General features: G+C 47.6%; 8 protein-coding genes across 8 annotated transcripts; 3 read left to right on the forward strand and 5 right to left on the reverse strand.

Annotated features, from left to right (window-relative positions):
* Positions 1-251: 251 nt before the first annotated feature.
* Positions 252-1,022, forward strand: MCYG_04708 (C-4 methylsterol oxidase; the record flags this gene model as incomplete). Its single annotated transcript, XM_002846925.1, has 2 exons — positions 252-539; positions 573-1,022. The coding sequence occupies 2 exons, from the start codon at positions 252-254 to the stop codon at positions 1,020-1,022; spliced, it is 738 nt and encodes a 245-aa protein (XP_002846971.1).
* A 78-nt stretch (positions 1,023-1,100) lies between these two features.
* Positions 1,101-3,607, reverse strand: MCYG_04709 (ATP-dependent RNA helicase Prh1; the record flags this gene model as incomplete). The annotated part of the gene is made up of 3 exons (XM_002846926.1): positions 1,101-1,122; positions 1,149-1,477; positions 1,544-3,607. The coding sequence occupies 3 exons, from the start codon at positions 3,605-3,607 to the stop codon at positions 1,101-1,103; spliced, it is 2,415 nt and encodes an 804-aa protein (XP_002846972.1).
* A 388-nt stretch (positions 3,608-3,995) lies between these two features.
* MCYG_04710 (conserved hypothetical protein) lies at positions 3,996-5,609 on the reverse strand (the record flags this gene model as incomplete). Its single annotated transcript, XM_002846927.1, has 4 exons — positions 3,996-4,658; positions 4,718-4,852; positions 4,908-5,435; positions 5,494-5,609. The coding sequence occupies 4 exons, from the start codon at positions 5,548-5,550 to the stop codon at positions 3,996-3,998; spliced, it is 1,383 nt and encodes a 460-aa protein (XP_002846973.1).
* A 973-nt stretch (positions 5,610-6,582) lies between these two features.
* Positions 6,583-7,625, forward strand: MCYG_04711 (conserved hypothetical protein; the record flags this gene model as incomplete). The annotated part of the gene is made up of 2 exons (XM_002846928.1): positions 6,583-6,686; positions 6,740-7,625. The coding sequence occupies 2 exons, from the start codon at positions 6,583-6,585 to the stop codon at positions 7,623-7,625; spliced, it is 990 nt and encodes a 329-aa protein (XP_002846974.1).
* Positions 7,626-10,630: 3,005 nt separating this feature from the next.
* Positions 10,631-12,006, forward strand: MCYG_04712 (fucose-specific lectin; the record flags this gene model as incomplete). Its single annotated transcript, XM_002846929.1, has 5 exons — positions 10,631-10,739; positions 10,856-11,022; positions 11,145-11,298; positions 11,378-11,480; positions 11,601-12,006. The coding sequence occupies 5 exons, from the start codon at positions 10,631-10,633 to the stop codon at positions 12,004-12,006; spliced, it is 939 nt and encodes a 312-aa protein (XP_002846975.1).
* A 628-nt stretch (positions 12,007-12,634) lies between these two features.
* On the reverse strand, positions 12,635-14,051 carry MCYG_04713 (taurine catabolism dioxygenase TauD; the record flags this gene model as incomplete). Its single annotated transcript, XM_002846930.1, has 4 exons — positions 12,635-12,998; positions 13,087-13,344; positions 13,410-13,675; positions 13,743-14,051. The coding sequence occupies 4 exons, from the start codon at positions 14,049-14,051 to the stop codon at positions 12,635-12,637; spliced, it is 1,197 nt and encodes a 398-aa protein (XP_002846976.1).
* Positions 14,052-16,022: 1,971 nt separating this feature from the next.
* On the reverse strand, positions 16,023-16,328 carry MCYG_04714 (conserved hypothetical protein; the record flags this gene model as incomplete). The annotated part of the gene is made up of 1 exon (XM_002846931.1): positions 16,023-16,328. The coding sequence occupies one exon, from the start codon at positions 16,326-16,328 to the stop codon at positions 16,023-16,025; it is 306 nt and encodes a 101-aa protein (XP_002846977.1).
* Positions 16,329-16,748: 420 nt separating this feature from the next.
* On the reverse strand, positions 16,749-17,320 carry MCYG_04715 (acetate non-utilizing protein 9; the record flags this gene model as incomplete). The annotated part of the gene is made up of 3 exons (XM_002846932.1): positions 16,749-16,828; positions 16,895-16,994; positions 17,099-17,320. 3 exons carry the CDS (start codon positions 17,318-17,320, stop codon positions 16,749-16,751), a joined length of 402 nt encoding a protein of 133 aa, XP_002846978.1.
* Between the last annotated feature and the right edge of the window lie 263 nt (positions 17,321-17,583).

Consider the following 17,583-nt stretch of genomic DNA (forward strand, 5'->3'; position numbering starts at 1 on the left):
CCATTAATTCCTCCGACTCCGAACTGTACCCCGTTATTACGTGATAGTTCGTCCAACCATAGCTTCATTTCACCTGAAAAATCCCATGTCGGCTTTTCATACTCTCGGAGATGACAAGATTTTGAACCGAGGTTCGGCACATGCTAAAAATAACTTCAGATTTTTATACCAAAGAGATTCCAAACATTCATATCACTCAACATGTAAGTCGCCTCTTGAGATATATTCTGTAAAATTACGTGGTATATAATATGGCTGCGCTTTATTCCAAGGTAGAGGCGGGCTGGGCCTCCGTCGTCTCAACATACTCCCCCGCAACGATAGAATTCGTTGGAACCTCTATCGTCCAGCTCGTGAGCTTCTGGATCCCTTCAGCAATATATCTTGGTCTCGATCGATGGGCTCCGGCCTTCTCGCAAAGACATAAAATCCAGCCTGCACCGAAACAGCCTACAGCCAAGGAGATAAAACATTGTTTCTTCTACGTGTTCAAGAACCAACTGCTATCTACGGCCCTACACATCCTCCTGCTCACCCTCGCCCATAAAAATATCATTCCGCCTTCTTATCAGGTCCTACCAACGCTGCCGCCGCTGGCAATTCTGGCCCGAGACTTTGTTCTCTCCATATTACTCCGTGAAGCCCTCTTCTACTACGCCCATCGTCTGCTCCATCATCCCTATTTCTATGTCCGGATTCACAAACGGCATCACAAATTCACGGCCCCTGTGGCACTGGCGGCTCAGTATGCCCATCCAATCGAGCAGATAGGTGCTAATATTCTGCCTATAACTCTTCCTCCGCAGCTACTGAAGAGCCATATCATTACCTTTTGGATATTTATGGCCTATGAGCTGTTTAATACCGCGACTGTGCATAGCGGGTATGATTTCCTGGGGGGGAAAGCAAAAATGCATGATTTGCATCATGAGAAGTTCAATTTGAACTATGGATCTATTGGGTTCTTGGACTGGTTTCATGGGACGGATAAGTTGAGGAGCAAGGAGAAGAAGAGCAATTAGATGAGTTTGAACCTTTAGGCATGTGTACTCTATGGAGCATATATTAATAATGAATATTAATGTTTGTGTCATTAGTTACTATTCTGCGATGCCCTGATGTCTATAGCCTATGAAGAACCAGCTAACACCTCTCCAATCCAATTCATCTGCACTGCGCTGACACCCCTCGCATAGCTTCGACTGGTAAACACATATTCATTATACATGATAGCCTCGACTTTCCTGCCAAAAAGCACACTCGACGGGTGAATGGCGACACTTTGGTTTCCTACCAGCGTCCGATAGCTACCGTCAGGGAATAGTCGTGCTGTGTTCGTTGCAAACCCAGTAAGGAAGCTAGTTAATATCGGCACCGGATCTTCGTTTCCCAAAGGCGTAGAGTCGTCTACTTCGAAAGATGTATCACTAAATAGCTTGGATTGTTTACATTGAGTGAGCAGTTGCTTTCGCACATCCTGTGAGAATTTACATTAGCTGCTTGGACATAATCATAAATTAGTAAATAGCTTGGAAGGACGCACCATAACCGCCTGCATTGCTCTGTGGGAGACAAGATGGCGCTCAGCCCATGCCTTTCGGTCAGTGTTCTCAGCTGCATATGCTCGAACTGTTGCAAGCATAGTCAAATGATCACCTTCTCTCCTGTACAGGTCACGCCTCGCCAGATCTGCTTGCTCCTTTTTCTCTTCAGAAGACGTGTTTAGGAAGATGTTCTCCACACTCAGGCAGGAAATTACATCAATAACATCTCTCAGACAACGGGCTCCCTTCTCTGCTCCAGCAAGAAGAACACGACCCAAGGGTGCCGTAAGTGGAAGCTTAGCTATCCGGCTACCTATAGGGCTTATTTTCCCCGTTTCATCCAGAGCGTTTATATTGAAAAGCTGCAATAACGCTTTCTCGATAGCGTCTCGAGGAGGGGGAGTAAGGAAGGGGAATCCAACAATGTCATCGACACCTCTGGCTTTCATCGTTAATATGGCCTGGCTCACATCACATCGCAGAATCTCGGGAGTATTGGTTTCCGGCAAGGCAAGGTATTCTTTCTCAGGATATAACCTGTAGCATTGCCCAGCTGCTTCTCGACCTGCACGACCTTTCCTCTGTATGGCAGCAGATTTCGATATCGGCTTAACCAGCAAAGAGTCTAAGCCCAGGCGTGTCCTGAACTGTTTTGTTTTCGCTTTGCCACAGTCAATCACATAGCGTACTCCGGGAACGGTAACGGAAGTTTCAGCAATATTTGTAGCTAAGATGACCTTCCTTGTCCTTGGAGGTGTAGGCAGGAAGACTCTCTGTTGAGCGACTTGGGGGAGGGCCGCAAAGAGCGGTACAGCCAGCACATTTGGCAACTCCTTATCCATAGTACTAGCATAATCATTAACCAGATACTCGAGGGTTTCCACCGTTTCTTGGCCTGTCAAGAAAACCAGTATGTCACCAGGTAGTGGCTCCTTGTAGTGAATCTGAAATATTGTTTTAAGTGCTGCGTCCACAAAATCTGGAACTGGCGATGGAGAATATATGGTCGTAACAGGGAATTGACGGCCCTTTATATGGCAAACAGAAATCTGATCCGACAGCACTTGATTATTTTTCTCCCTTTTAGATTGTCTCCCGGTTTTCCGGACGTCGGCATCGGTATTTTCTTCCGTCCTTGACTCGTTCTCTCTCTTGGAGCCCTGGCTGAATCCCTCGGTAAAGAATTCCATCAAGCTCTCCATATCAGCGGTAGCGCTCATAACCACGATCTTCAATGGAATTCCCCCTCTCCCTTCCTTCGACCCAGTAGCAATATTCCTGAGAAACCCAAGAAGCAAATCAACATTGATTCCCCTTTCATGAACTTCATCAACGACTATAGCGCTATAATTCGTCAACCATGGATCACCCAGCATTTCCTGCAACAGCATTCCATCCGTCATGAACTTGATACGGGTGTTTGGAGAAACAGACGTATCAAAACGAACTGCATAACCGACTTTACTCGCAGGAGAGGCAGAACCAAGCGGGCAACCCACTTCCTCCGCTACTCTTCGTGCAAGCGAGACGGCTGCTACACGCCTGGGCTGGGTAATGGCTATACAGCCACCCACTGAGGCTGTCTTCCCGTTCTTTATCTTGGCCGACTTGGGGCGACACCAATCCTCATCTACCAAAAACTGCGGCACTTGGGTACTTTTACCGCTGCCCGTTTCACCAATAAGTAGCATAACATCGGTCCGTCGAAGATGGGCGCGGATTTCATCAGCGTGTCCAAAGATGGGGAGCTTTTTCCTTGCTTCATACAGGGCCTTAGCCTTTTCCCTGAGATTGGCCGAACTACCGTTTGAGGCCGAATTGGCGGCACCATTTTTTGAATGGCTTTTCATGCCGGGTATATCTTTTTTATAACTGGCAGCGACATTTTTAATCATTCCTTCAGAGGCTGGACTGGATTCGTCGCCATTTTCGACGATTCGAGGCTTCTTGTTCTCATCCTTGCCCTTGTTATGTCGGTTACTGCGTTTCCGCTTTCTCTTTCGCTTGGACGTCAATATCTCTTTATCCTCCTTCTTTTCTGCCTTGGAGTCCAGGGAATCCATTTCTGTGTCTGTCGCTGATGGTTTTTGTATTCTCGAGATTTGATAGAAAAATTTGATGTTTTATTCGTATGGTAATTGCCGCGTATCTTGAAATTTAATAGCCAATAAACGTTTTTATATCAATAAAATACCAGTTTCTAGGCTAAAAATAATACAGAACCTGTATTTAATACGCTTATTAAGCACTTGCAGCCTTTTGATGGAATTTTATATCAAAGGTATTTTTATGAAGAGATTAATATATTAAAGAAAGGAAGTTCTATGAGATAAATATATACAATATCTTCGCAGAAGATATGAGTTCTCCAGGTTAATCCTTCACCATGACTATTCAAGGGCTTGGTATTTTGGGTACATCCACAGATCATCGCATACAATGAGATGTTCATCAAACATTCAGGTCTATCAAGCGTAGCTGTCGAGATATCTTCTCAACCTTTGGGGTTAGCGACACAGCCTGCCCCGGTGCATAGTCCTGTTCATACTCCTTCAGGGCAGCCTCAATGGTATTTCGCGTTGCTCGATCTCCAGTACCTACCCAAGCCATCATCAAGCATAAGGGCACAAAACTAGCTCCCAAAGGTCTATAAATCGTCGCAGAGCCCGCAATTTCCAGAATCTCATCGATGTATACGGACGGCTCTACGATCTCTGTGTTCCCAGGGTCGATTCCATTAACCACACAGCTGCAGATGATGACGACGGTAAGACTTAGGCCGAATGAGCGCTGGTAGAACGAATGAGCCATGACAATGGGGTCTTTGAATGAGAACTCGCCCTTGCTAGGGAACTGGGCGTTCTTATACTTTGTCCGTAGCTCATCGGCTGCACCTTTTGCAGTCTGGTAGGCAGCCATCGCATCAGCCAGGAGAGTCTCGTCTGTTCCTCCGTCTGTACGGATCTTTCTTGCCCGGCGCAAGAGGCTAGGTACTTTGGCAACGCACCGCATCATCCTGCCTTCGGGTGTCACCCCGTCGAGATGGTTTTCTACCAAGACCTTCCATTCTTCGGCAGTGAACTGGATTTTTTGGTTGAGGAGCCCTTCAAAGATCTTGTGGAGGTCAGCAAAACTGTAACATTGTCAGATAGTGCGAGATGTAGGGGTCATACCACCGGTCCTCGCAGTGAAAGGACCAATTTGCTCTCAAACTCATCATTTGGATCATAATATCTCCTTGCCTTTAATAACTGCGCCGCACCCTCGCAGTGACCTGTAAAATCACCTTCCGTAACGCCGATAAAACGCTGCAATGGATGTCAATGTCGATATATAGGGTAGGCCTTATGAGTCTCTTCTCACCTGGCACATCAACAACACCATAACCGAACAGAGAGTCTCAGACGCCCGCGCCTTGACTGGGTCATCCAGGTATGAACTCAGCACCCTGAGGGCACGAGAATATCCCACCAGCACCTTCGAGGTAACCCCCAGCCCAGCACAGTAGGCCGTGTGTGAATCGACAAGCACCTGCACCGCCGAATCCAGCGCTTCATTTATCCCCAGCCGGCGGGGTATATCGACCAAAAACCCGCCAAACGACCAGGCCAGGTTGTATCTCAGGTCGGTCGTGGGCTTCATCGTCTCGATAAAGCCATTCCGCAGCTCTGTCAGGCCATTAACAGGGACGCGAGGGATCTCTTCGACAAAGGTGATAGCCTCGAAATTTGGAAACTGTATAGCGACGGGCTTCTTTCTGGCAGTGAGACTCTTCGACTGGCCATTTTGAATGAAGGTCTCTTCCTTGAACTTGTATCTCTGCTGTCCCGCGCCGATACACGGTATATTCAGCCTGGTACATCGCGCACATGAAGGTTTTCCTTGATCGCACTGTGCTCTCTCATCGTTAGCAGTTGAATTAATGTCTGCGGCCCGCAGCGAAGTGTACCTTTTTCTTCTGCTTCCGACACGCATCGCAACCGCGTCCAGACGGCACTCCCGGCATGATGATGGCTAGTTAGATTATTTCAACGCCAGAACGGCCTTCTGCCTCATGAAACATCGAAACTCATCTTTCAAAAAGGAGAAAAAGACGGCGACACTGAACTGACTTGATCGTCCCAGCTGAGGAGCAAACCTGAAGGAACGCCTTGGCGCAGCTAAGTTGCTCTGCTTGCTTGCCTCAGCCTGTGGGTTGAAGAAAGGCCACGACCGGGATCAAGAACACACATATCGGCCAGGAGAACGACGAAACAAGTCTCTAGACCGCAAGAGTGTATATGCCTTGTGAGGGCAACAGTCGAGGGCCAGCGCTGACTGGCTGAGAGCGGCGCAAACCGCTGACCAAAGAGCAGACGACTCCATGCTGCTCCATAGTTACAGAATGCCTCGATGACTGGAAGCACTGCCACGAACGGCGGGAAGACGACGGTGTATATATGTGCTATCAGAAGGAGATACATCAGACAAGCCCCGGGATGCTCATCTACCGACCTGGACTACGGAGAGATGCTATCAGAGACAACTATTATTATTACGGCTTCAGGGGGACAGAGCCACGGTTAAATGGGCATAGCCCTCCTGCTCGTCGATGGGCCTACGGCACTCCTCAGCGCAGCATCAAGCTCTCTTGAGATACAATATCAGCCCTATCAATCTGTTTTATGCAGCAGACATCGACCTCAGACTCGAGACTAGCCGTTTATGGGGCTATCCAGCGCTGCTCCACTTCGGATCCTTCAAGGAACGAGAAGAGAACAAGCAGAAGAAGCCAAGAGGAAGAAGAAACAACTGGGGAAACGCAGCGCTTGTTGGCATGGCTTGGGCTGGCAGTGGTGAACTAACTGCTCTTGGTCTCATGTAGCGCCGCTTAAATGTCTATTCTGTGCAGGTTGACGAGACGATCAAGGGCAGTGCTCGGTCGATCTCCCTTATGAGGCCGCAAATATGGAAGCAATCGAGATATATAAGCAGGTTATGATACTCCAAAGATATCCAGCAATACAGACAAGTCTTTCATTCACAGACAGCAATCATCATGGCAGCAACAACTTTCTATCCATACACACCGAGTCGAGCCCTTGCGGCAGTCTTTGCAGTGCTAGTTGGTATATCTCTTTGTATACACATATGGCAGAACTTGTAAGTTACTCTGCAAACATTGCTAGTATCAACAACTACTAACATCTTTGTAGCCGCTACAAATACTGGCGTGTCATGTTCTTCATGTGCTGGGGAGGTCTCGTCTTTACATCCGGTTGGGTGATGAGGACAGTCTCAAGTTACTATCCTGAGAACAAGAACTTCTACATCTCAGAAAGCATACTCATTCTCTGCGGACCCCCAATCTACTCGGCAGCTGAATACAATATCCTCGGCCGCCTCATGCACTACCTCCCTATGCATGCACCCCTCAACCCAAACAGGCTTGTCTACGTCTTTATCTACCTGGGTGCTCTCGTCGAAGGCCTGACAGCCGCGGGGGCAGCCCGTGTAGCCACGGCAGGAGATGACCAGGGCCTCCAACGCAGCGGCGGCACACTCGTCGCTGTCGGTTCAGTGCTACAGGCGCTGGTCGAATGTATCTTCATCGGGATGATCGCCCACCTCCATTCCCGCTGTGTTCGCGCAAACATGCTCACCAGCAAAGTACGAACCGTCTTCATCATGCTTTACGGCACATCCACCCTCGTCCTGCTCCGCTCTATTTTCCGCGCTATCGAAAAGTTCAGCACGCTCAATGTTATTTCTACCGGCCAATGCGACGGTGTTTGTGACGCGGTACTAAGGCACGAGTGGTACCTATATGCCTTTGAAGCTGCTCCCATGGTCCTCTACACCTACTGGCTTAACATTATTCACCCCGGCAGGTTCCTACCAAACAAGCTCACCACCTATCTTGGCTTCGACAAGGAGGAATACGAGGGCCCTGGCTGGACCGACAAGCGTTCCAAGTGGGAGACGTTTGCAGACCCATTCGACCTCAAGGGAGCCATCAACGGCCAAAAGGAGCATGAGAAGTTTTGGTTACTTCCTCAAGAGGGTCCTCGTTCCAAATATAACGGTGAACTACAGGCGTAACTGTTTCAAGATGTATTGATTTATCCCTTTTAGAGCGTTTCTTTTATCATAGATAAGGCTGTTTTTAGTATACTTTTTTTGTACCTGTATATATACCATTTTAGAATCATGCAGTTTGTATCTTAGCACCCTCGAGTCTCGAATTATACGCCGAAACATCTTCAACCCAATGAAGACCAAGAAACACAATATAGTTGTAGCCCAATGCAAGCTCCAGCTTTGATAGTATGAAGTTGTACTCTTTGATATAGTTATCTACATCTCGAGATGATCTAGATCTTTTGACTGAATTTACATCACCTCAATCAATACTTGGGCCCCCGAGTAGTTTCAGTTACCGCTTGCCCTGGCAACAGCATAGCCTGGCTCGTCTGAGGAACCTTCTGTTCTCATGAATTTCAAAATACACATATATACATATCGCATGCGTATCGCATGTCAACTTTCATGCTCTACCATGTTTACTCGGCGCTTATTTAGTTTTGAGGCTCTGCGTTTAAACCAACAAAACTACGCCGATATCTTTTCCGCGTTGGAGATGGCAAAATATAACATATATCACCAGGAAAAAGTGCCTAGGATCTGCTCGTAATGTATGGAATAACTCAGGCGTGTGAGAGCCCGTCTCCTGTCCCCTTAAGGCGGGGGAAGTGACCGGAATTAAGTAGTTATGTAGGTACATACCTCCCTTATCATTACAAATTATTTACCCAGAATAACGGCTATATAGAGGTTACCTTCCTTCTTTTATAGCCCGTGCCAGTCCGTTGAATGGCTTTTATACTTGTCGAGCCCCTGTTTGACTACTGAGTGTCTTGTCCAGGGTACCGTAGATATGTATACAGAAGTATCTTTGCTCGACATCCTGGGCAGACGCGGGTGTTATAAATATAGACCAGTGAATAAGGATCTTCCCTTTCCAATCAACCGAATAGGCCGGCACATGTGTAGGAGATATATGCAAGCCTGCAGCCATGCATCTGCCAGGCCCCCTTGTCAGGAACCTTGTCACCCCAGACTAAGGACAGATCAATATCGATCTGGCACGGACGTACCAGCGCAGTGATTCTTTACATCAATCACCGACTAGACCGTTATGCATCAAATGAGACACTCTGGATCTTCCTGTTTTCGAATCTCGACGTATAAGAACCACTCATTCTCCAGGTGACCCTTGCATCGGGTTCGGAGAATAACCCATGTATGTGTATCACATCGCATGGGAAAATACCATTTACCGCTGTTTCGTGCATTGACAACATGCGTCCACAGGGTTATATTCCGATATGCAAACAGGCATGGGGAGTCCTCGTCCCAGGCAACCACTGTCATTTATGAGCCTGCAGTTGCTGCTGCATGTTACTCGAGATTATGCTTGTAGTGAGTGCAATGGCCCAAATCCAAGGAGGAACCACAAGCTCCCTAGTCTGAAAGGTTGTTAAAATAATTAACAGTTACATGGTATTCGTCCTCACAGAAACCATGTACTAGTTAGTTAACTATCCAATCGGCGTTAATTAGCTTGGTAACTAGCTAGTTAACCCTGGTAAGACGGAAGACACAAGTTACGGGAACCGTTTTTTCCCACAACCCGTTTTGCTCAATATCGAGGAGTGTAGAGGTAATCTCCTGTCGCTATTGACGCAGTGTACCAATGGCATAATCGTCGATATAACCTGTGGGATTTCAAAGAATCCTAGGATACTACAGGTCAAGGGCATTCGGTGGTGGATTTCCTGTCCGGAAGCGATAGCCGTTGAATCTTTTCCATTGGATAAGCTGGATTCACTCTGAAGTGATATCCCCATAGGGAAATGAGGATTGAATATCGCTTCAACAGCCAGCAAAATGAGTTTTGTCTCTGGAACAAATCATAGGCATATCAAAGGAGCGAGGACTGAGAGGGAAACGATGAAAGCCTTTCACTGTTTCCGTCACATCAGAATACAACATTACGAATTTCCACATACTCCAAGCTGGACCTTTATCGGCAGGTTTCATACCGAGCAATAGCTGCCTCTCAGGAGTAATTCGAGTGCCAGTTTTTGGTTCTGTCACTGAAACATCTTTAGGATTCGGTGAAAGAGATCTTCGGTAGTGCTACGGGCCGATCAGTAATACAGCCACGTCTTCTATCAGTCCACGTCCTGGGCTGGCTAGGAGATTTCCCAAAGCCCTCGTGCCTGTTAAAGCCCTGGCCCGACCCTGTCCACTGGCTGTGACGCCTCTCGGAATCCAGGGCGAGCGGGGAAATATCATCTCAAATGATGATCAGACGTTGGCGGACAAACTATGGGGACGAGGATCACCAACTAGACCAGGTTTCGAATAGACACTGCAATAAGACCAGTCGCGACTGAAATAACGGTTTGGGGCTTACACCGATCGCGAATACTCTAGTTCCAATGCCAGAGGTGCAAGCCATGGCCGTGTCTATCAACGCTCCAGTCATAAACCTGTGGTTTATAGTCCGGTGAATACACACGGCAACGGACATTTAACTATTACTCTGGATGGGTGCCTTATACATGTCATTCAACGATACGGACAGTGCCCCAACTATAAGTCCTGTGAAACCAATCGGGGCCATGTTTAACTGCCACAAGCTTGGCTGTAGAGGCATGAGATCAAGTCATCTTCAAGTCTATACACTTTGTTCAACGCCTCTTCTTGTCATCAGCGGGGTTGGTCTCCTGTTGCAGCCCGTCACCCTGTGATGTCGAACTATATCTCCCCGCTCAATATGACTACATTCCGGTGACGAAGGACTTTGGCCATCTTAGACTTCATGTGTCTATCTACGAGTTGGACAAGCCAAGCGGTTATGGGGCCCAAAGATACAGAATGTCTTCTCCGCAGTAGCACCGGTTGACAGCATAAAGTCGGGCGATGAGCGCCCCATTTTTCCACTATCGGGACCTTGGATATGTGCCAATTTCTAGATATATATATGTGCGTGGGATCCGACACATCCAAGCGTTAGCTAAGGCCAAGCTGAGATCACCATGAAATTGCTTCACTTCGTCCTGTTTTTCCAGGCCTCACTCCTTCCAGTAGGCTCCCTCGCGCAAGAGGGTGGAAACGTCACGGATTCTGAAGTCCAGACTATCCCTGGTTGGTTCTCACTTCTCGTCCTTCCCACCGCCGTTTAGATCATCTTGGCGGGTTGAAGATCGTGGGATGATACAAGAGAGATTGTCTGACTATTATTTCTTTAGGTACCGGGATAGCAGCCGTCAACTCTGTCAATTTGTTGCGGATCTATAGCCAAGACATACTCGGTGGCATCCGCGAGGCCAGATTTGAAGGCTATTGGAGCGGAGGACTTTTGAACGACACGATTGCAAAGGCCAAGACCAATTCATCAATTGCTGCCGCCTCTGATGATCTAGAACTAGTAAGCAGTACTATATCACTCATGCATCCGGAGTATGCACAAGTATTTACTTCAATCTTAAGATCCGCGTCTACTATCTCTCACCGAATAACACTCTAGGCGAAGCAGCATCTGATTCCCAGGGGGGGTGGTACACTGGCTCCCTCAACCACTATCAGTTTCGGGTTGCATCTCATTCGAGGCTGGCTGCAGTATTTGTTCCCGGAATTCGAAGGCCAAGCTTACGTGTATATGCCCAGCTCCCGGATAACAGTGTACAGGAGTTTGGATATGATGGTAAGCCGCCATGATCTCCAGTCCCGTCCTGCTCCCCATATTTCAGTTAGAACCATTAAAGTTGCTAATCATCCGAAAGTTGGTCGTGGATGGGAACGCCTCGATAATTTTGGCCCTGCTCTACCTGGTACAGCTATAGCAGCGTTAACATATACCACTGGTCTACGAAGATCAGACATTCGGTAAAACTTATCTCTCCCCCTCCTATCCACCTGAAACTTCTTGAGAACGACTCGGCTTTCCCGCTTCTCTGCTGTATTCACCGAAACTAATGACTCTTTCAATCTTGTTTCCCCCCACAGTGTCTATTTCCAAGCCACAAACCGCCACGTCGTTGAAAGGATTTATGATAGCCGATCGTGGAGTGATGGAGGCATCGTCGTGCGAACCGCCAAGCCACGAACTCCTCTAGCTGCCACCAGCTTCTTGATGGTACCAGGAAATCCTCAGAGTGTCCGAGTGTACTATGGCACCGAAGACAACCGTATCCTTGAAAAGGGGACCGAAGGCGGCCTTTACTGGTACGATGGCGCATTCGAGCATTCAGTCATCCCTGGTTCTCAGGTAGCTACCGTAGATTGGGGAAATGGAGGAGACTTCAATATCAGAGTCTATATTCAAGACGGAGCATTTAAGAACGGGATAAGTGAATGGGCTTGGTTCCGCCGCTTATGGCGCCGAGGAGTCATTGCTATCCCTCCTGCATAACTTTGAGAAATATCTATTTCTAGCAATGATATATGAAATTTTTCACATATAACCCTACTAAACATGTTTTTCCTTAGTAGAGATACACTAAACTGCACATCAAGAGCTATCGCACACTTGTTTCAGCATAGTGGCGATAGATATGGGTTCTAATCAACATGATAATCCCTGTTCCACTACTCCGCATATCTCATGACAAGGTCCCCTGAAAATTCCGATTCTGTCTATAGTCATTTGACGGGACTGATGCTTGATTTACATTGATTAATCAATCTAATCATTCAGTGGATTATGTCCGTTAAGAGGCTATTTATGTTAAACAGATGTGGGCCCACATATGCAGAACTACAAATATCCTGATAACTGGACAGTGGTGGAAAACGTGGAAATTGCTATAAGGGGCTTCATTGATTTCGTTAATAACACCCAAATTTTGGCAGTCGCGGTATAAGCAGATAGGTATAGTAGGAAATGTAAGACAGTAAAAAGAATACATAGAAAGCCACAAACGAAAAAGAATAGAAATATATGAAAAAGAGAAGAAATAATATGGTAACAGGGGACCGAGTTCTTCAGCCTGGGTATCTATCAGTGTTTGCATTGGAGATGGTGATTGTTGACCGAAGATTTAGTCAGCATCCAAGTTGGCGACTGGAGCGTTGTCATTGACCTGGATACCGCCACGCTTCTTCTCGTTGGTGTCCCAGAATGGGAGGTTCCAGCCACCTTCATCCTCAGGGGTAGAGAGCCAGAGTCTCATGAGGTGTCTGCGAGGGCCTGGTGGTGGGAAGTCTCGGTAGGCGGTACGAGCGTGGAGAACCTGGGAGTTGGAGAGGAACTGGATGTCACCAACATCAAGGATCATGTGGAGAGAGAGTCGAAGGCAAGTGGCCTCGAGAACTTCCATGGCCTCGACCTGCTCTGGGGAAAGTGGTGGGATGATCCCTGCATCGGAGAAGCGGCTAAGAGACTGAACGTAGTAGGGGTCCCATCTAAGAAAAGAAAAAAAAGAAAACATATTAGTTGATATGGCCTTTTAGGAAAACAAGACGTTGAGTGGTGCGGATGACGTTAACTTACTTGGTGTAAACGCGGCCTCCGTTAGGTTCCAGGTACATGATGGCGGCTCTGATATATTCTTCCTCACCAACGCTAACTTCACCCTTCCTATCAACGTACCAGTTGGGCTTCGTCAAAGTCTCGAGGACATCAGGGCGCTCCTCAGCAAGCACGTTATAGACGTGGTGAGATGAGATGATATCAGACTCGCCACCTTCAAGTGCCTTGGCGACACAGAGCAATCCGACGATATCAGAGTCGTCGGTGTGGAAGAATTGTCTGTTTTTATTGTGTTAGTTCAACCCTGATCTCCAGTAGATTTAAATTGTAACCGGGTAAATTACCTAGCGTTGGTCCTGTAGATACGGACTTTGTCGATCTTTCCAGAGTCTTCGCCAAGATCCTTTACGTGTCCCAAAGCATGGCCACGGCTGTTCTGGCTGACGAAGTATCCAAGATAAGTTCCAAGGCCCATATAGGCAATCGCAGCTTTGCGGGTGCCCCATTCATGGACTGGGAATCCCTTGAAGAGAATGAATCCCTTGCCGTCAATGATGTCCTTCCTCAGAACCTCGAGGAACTTAGCAAACTTGGGAAGCCTGAAGTTGTTCTATAGCCAGAGCATGTTAGGATAACCGTTGATCTAACCATAGGGTAGAGGGCTTGGAATATTTTACCTTAGAGATGGCGGTCAGGGGAATGCCGGAAGCAACGAAGTCATCGGCAGCGGCGCTCATCTCGGCGCATTCTTCCTCAGTGAACCGATGGGTCCATTTCTCAGGGCTGTCCTTGTAGTCTTCAGCCTTCCATACGGTTGGTCCGGTGATTTTCTTGGGAAACTCGGAGAAAGGTCTGATCTGATCGTAAAGGGGGGGCTGTTGGCCAGTGGTCTTCAAGCCATCAGGGAAGACATCCAGAGAGACAGCTGGCTTCTGGGGGGTGGTAACCTGCTGAGTGGCAGGAATGTCATAGGTAACAGGTGCCATTGTGACAGGGAGGGAATATGAACGGAGAATGCAGATGGAGAGGTGTAGTCTTAGGGGTATCTTATATCAGATAGCTCAGCCGTAGACTAAAGACGGGAAGAGTCTGATCACTAGGTTTCTTTCTTGCGTGCTTAGGAGAAAAGTGATGAGCTTGTGAGTTTGGATTGAGGAAAACTCTAGACGAAATGGAATCTTCCATATGCCTTATATAGCTTTCCCTTCGGCGTCATGGACAATGGGTGAAGGAGAAAGATCGGCTTTGCCCAGCTTGCCGAGCCCGTTGGATGTGTTTCGAAGAACTAGACACCCCATATACCAGGGGCTAGGACTGCAACATGCCAGGCGAATATTACACCACAACGGGCCATAAGCAGAAGTGCTGGCACAAGGATGATTCACACAAAGGACCCTGTTATCGCAAGATCGCCTATCAGATTATGACATCTCGGCGATAGAGGACAAATAGGGCGGAGCCAATCCGCATCCTCAGAACCGCTGAGTGGGTACGGATTCCCGCCGCGTCGGCGATTGGCAAACAGGAACTTAGGTACGTCGGGCCCTGAAGTCTATGATCAGACAGTGGACATGGGGGGTTACACCCTGCAACACCCCCAGCTCTGGACAGCAAACCATTCCCCAGCTTGGTTGACGCTGAAGTTTATTCACAGCCCTCTCTCTTCTCCCGTCTCCCTCAATGTCTGCCCTTTGCCGTGTCATATATTTCTATATATATAGTTCGGTTGAAAATGCAGCAGCAGCCAGGGGGGCCGGACGGCGACAAGAGAATCGAAGGCTAATGGCGCAATTCGGCTCGCCGGCCTCGCCATGGTATTAAGTGTAGTACTTCCGTTCTCCCCTTTCTCCGCCAGTGAAATTCCAGAATAATAATAAACACGTATATAATCGATCGATCGTCTCTTCGTGCCTTGTACGCAAGGTGGAGGTGCTTCAAGGCACCCTCTCCTACTCTTGGCGAATAGCAGTGACGGCTTCAGCTCGAGGAGGTATGAGGCGACGGCCAGTTTCCCACCGCCGAACGGGGAGACCCGTCAAGCCGAAAATGGGCTCTCTATACGGGACAAGAGACTGAGACCACGCTACTGCATGATGTGCGGCTTCTTGAAACAAGCTTCTTCTCGGTGAATCGCGGCGCCAACATCTTGCGCCGAGTGCCCAGAACTCCTCCGTGGTTTGGCAGTCATCGCAACTGGTTTATGAATAGAGGTTGTGATAGAACATTTGTGGATTTCCCGTAATTTTTTTTTTCCTTTTTTTCCACACTCTGTGGGCCTAGGGCAGCTTAGCCGCTGGTAGCCTCTAACATGATAGAGTGAAACCAGGGATCCAGCCCTGCCGAGTTTTGACACATTATGCCGCCAATCGGCGCAGGGATGGCGACAGCCAAGAGCCTGGTATATAGTCATGTATACCCCATATACTCGACGCTGCGGTGTCGTCTGCCCTTGAACCGTTTTCTCTTGCCGTCGGCGATGACTCCGGGCAAAGAAATACCCCATGGCCAAGATCAAAACAACTAAGATATATCGACTGGCCCAGGAATACGAAGTAGATTGCTGATTTTATTATCAGCTTGGTCCAATACTCCTCAAACGAGTGAAAAATTAAAAGCAAAAATTAATGATTCGTGTTGCGTTATCTAAGGTGTCGTTTTTCATGCAAGGCAGCCCGGCCCGGCCTATATGCAGTATGTGTTCGACTGCTCAAACGGGCAGTATGTTGGGAGCTGAGAGAGTTTCTGCCCGTTGAAATAAAAAAATAAAAAAAGCATTCCAAAACTTTAGGTACAAAAAGGAAATTCGGCGATGTTGAGAAATGCCGAACTTTCGGCTGTTTGTCCAAAGGAAATTTGCCAAGCTGCATAGGAATGGTGATCTTGCTCCGACATCAAACCGTATATGGTGAACGACCCTGGGCTGCAGTTCCAGTTCATGGTTGGGCATGTTTGGGAATTTACATGACGGTACAATGGAAGTCGAAGTAGACCGTCTTATTCTTCCCCTTCCTCCTAGCCTGTCGGTACCAGTAAATGTCCGACTTGACCAGCCTAATCATATTCCGGTCATATTTTCCCTTGAGATGGCAGGTTGGGCAGGTATTCTCAGCAGCTAAGATGGGACCTCCAACACCAAAGGGCAGTATGCCGTTAGTCTTAAAAACTTTGCATTTCATGAATCCTGGGTCTTTGGCGCACGGCTGGCCGATGATTATCCAACGATGTTTGCAGGTTGCAGACTTGAAGTAGACCGTTCTACACATGTCTCGGCGTTATGGGAACGTGTTGATCTCGAGTTATATTTACTGTAAGGCGTTATCCTGTCGGACTTGGACGGATCTCCTTGGCTTTCTTTTTTTCTTTCTCGTTTAGCGAGGCTGTCAGCTGCCGTATAGATCTTCGCTTCACGTTTCCGGGCATATATATAGAAAACCCAGGCATCCTCTTTTCACGAGGCGGACAAGGGTGGCGGAATATTTGATTGGAACCTGGAGTAGGGGGCATGTCTAGGGATCTTTATAAGTATAGTTCATTCCATCAAGTAACTGTTGGGGCATTTCATTCACACCTCTTCATTCTCTGGTTTTTCGCTTGATGCAGGAAGGCTGGAAAAAAGGCGACATCCGTCTGCCTCACCCGGTTGGAAACGTGACATCAAACACCGCATTTACTCATGGTGGTAATCATGAGTCGCCTTCACTACCATCCCCGTCACCACTCTTTATTGTCTGCATGAGTTCGTATAATTGACCGATTTGCTGATCTGTTCACATCAGTCACCATCAGCCACCAGAAATCACCTGCCAAGGATACGCCATGAACAACCTACCACTCATCTTGTCAATCTTTGCCTTGTCCAGCTTCCCATCAGCCCATGAATCTCCCTCAAGCTGTTGTGCATAAAGTTGCCACTCTGTCAAAAACCCGATCTAGGGCATCGATATTACCAGTCAGTATATTTGGTTTCAACTAGAGAGCCGGTAGGAACCCTTGTATCAAGCGGTATTATCCGGCGGACATGGAATAATCTTACAATATGAATGGGATTTTCCACATTTCGGTGAGCCCGGAATTCGCTCTTAACGTAGGAATCGCCTAGAAATCTCAAGTCCGCCGGGAGTTTTCTTCGGTGAGCTCGTAGCAGACGACGATAGAGAGGGATTGGTGGCAGAAGAGCCATTGGCGTTTGTCTCAGCCCCGACCCAGCGGGAATTGACGAGGAGCTCGCCAGTCGAAGCGGTAAACTCGCTCTCATAGTCGTCTTCTTTCTGTTTCCCAGCGTATCAAAAGGTATTTTTCTTGTTGTAGTCAAATATTATTTTTTCCCTTTTCGTTGGAAATAAAAACATTTGCCAAGTCAAGTCACATGGTCGATTTTGATCTGATAAAAGTTTTTTTTGAAAGATTTATTGATAGACAAATTTATACCGAACAAGCTGATGTTGAATAAATAAAACAGCCATCAAACATTCTCGCTGTTTGTAAGCTTGGAAATAGGGGAGAATAAACGCTAAACTA

This window comes from Microsporum canis, genomic scaffold (genome assembly GCF_000151145.1).
Source record: "Microsporum canis CBS 113480 supercont1.4 genomic scaffold, whole genome shotgun sequence".
Lineage (NCBI taxonomy): Eukaryota > Fungi > Ascomycota > Eurotiomycetes > Onygenales > Arthrodermataceae > Microsporum > Microsporum canis.